The 1,521-nt window shown below is 59.7% G+C and overlaps 1 protein-coding gene and 1 non-coding gene across 2 annotated transcripts in view; one reads left to right on the top strand and one right to left on the bottom strand.

The window, feature by feature from the left end:
• Window positions 1-525, top strand: part of LOC102043577 (SNF-related serine/threonine-protein kinase-like) — a 5,253-nt gene extending 4,728 nt beyond the window's left edge. The window contains exon 6 of the mRNA XM_031058441.1: window positions 401-525. Coding sequence (XP_030914301.1) covers window positions 401-406 — 6 coding nt within the window. The 3' untranslated portion in view covers window positions 407-525. The remainder of the gene's footprint in view (window positions 1-400) is intronic.
• Window positions 526-1,177: 652 nt separating this feature from the next.
• TRNAK-UUU lies at window positions 1,178-1,250 on the bottom strand. The gene has a single exon. It is a non-coding gene; the product is annotated as a tRNA-Lys (tRNA).
• Window positions 1,251-1,521: the final 271 nt, after the last annotated feature.

Genomic DNA, 1,521 nt, shown 5'->3' with positions numbered 1-1,521 from the left:
GGAGCCCTCTATGACTGACCAGCCCCCGGACAGGCCTGCCCAGGGTGAAGCAGACTGGGGTCCATCCCAGCACCGGCCAGTGTGTCCCCAAACCTCTGGGACAGCTCCACGACCCTGCCCGAACGAGATGGACCACGACACTTTTTTAACTACTAGAAATAATTTTTTAAAATAGTCTATTTTAATGTAAAGAAATAGAGATTGCTATATCCCCCCCAGACCCCTGAGTGCCCCAGCCCCACAGTGTGCATGGCCCGGGGCTGGGCTGTCCTGCCTGCAGCCCCCCCAGCAGCCCTGGCCGGGGCCAGGCACAGCCTGGCCCGTGACCCCAGGCTGTCCCCGGGGCCCTCCCTGCAAATAAGCTTCCTATTTATTATCTCTTTGTTTTCTTGCTGGCAAGAAATGAATGACGACGGAGGCATGGGCCGGAGCTCGGCCTGAGCCGTGACACATGCCCTGGAAGGATCGGAGCCACTGGGAAGCAAAGTTTGTCAGGACAATAAAATAAATTCATGGGTTGATGCAGGTGCAGTGTCATTGCAAAAACATCACTGTCCCCCCAGTCAGAGGGCCAGGGCTTCCCTGGCACCAGGGGTGGCTTTAAGGGAGCATCTGCCTGAGCTGGGGTGGGCAGGGACCCAGATTGGAGCTCGGGGCGGCCCCAGATGGGAGTAAGGGCAGGGATGATGAGCACCCAAAGAAGAGAGAAGGCCTGGGCATGCCAGAAGGCAGGTGGAGGGTGCTGCACATCCCCTTGAGCGTCAACCATACTCAGCCCCAGGGTGCCCCCAATAGGTTTCCCCACTCTCAGTCTGCCATCCCTCAACCCTCAATTTCAATTCAAGCCCAGCCTGGGCTTCCTTCCCTCCAGCTCTGCTGTTCCTCTTCCTTTTCTATCCATCCTCCTCCCTCCTTTCAAGTGTACCCATGATAGCTCCCTTGTCTGTCCTCATCATCCAACAAGAGATCTCCCTGAACACTGGGTGGTTGAACAGAGCAATGCTGTGTGGGTCTCAAGTGGGATGGAGCCAGCTCTGAACAGCTTGGAGAGTTGGTGATAGGAAAAGAAGGGGGGGGTGCACTGGGCTCCCTGCAGCCCCCACAGGGCCCCAGCAGCAAGAGGGGATGCTGCTCCTGCCCACAGGCTCCCTTTCTTGGTATTAAAGGATAAAGCCACCGCCTGAACAGGGGCTTGAACCCTGGACCCTCAGATTAAAAGTCTGATGCTCTCCCAGCTGAGCTATCCAGGCTCATATTTGGGCTCCCCGGTGGTCTGTGACAGCTGGGGGGGGACCCTGCTTTCCCCAGCACTGCAGGGACAATGGGGGGAACCCACTTGGGTGTTCCCCACTCCCACACCGCCCCAGCGAGGCAGCCAGCGCGGGCCAGATGAACAGCCGGTTCTGGGGATCTCCCTGGGCGCTGAGCAGGCACACGACCCGCCCTGGGAAGGCGCCGCTGCCGCGGGGATGCGCAGCAGGAGAGGAGCGGGGGCTGCGGGGGGGGCTGCCGCGCCGCCCC

The sequence above is a fragment of the Geospiza fortis genome, unplaced genomic scaffold (assembly GCF_000277835.1).
Source record: "Geospiza fortis unplaced genomic scaffold, GeoFor_1.0 scaffold97, whole genome shotgun sequence".
NCBI lineage: Eukaryota > Metazoa > Chordata > Aves > Passeriformes > Thraupidae > Geospiza > Geospiza fortis.
This window is presented reverse-complemented; position numbering and strand designations above follow the sequence as displayed.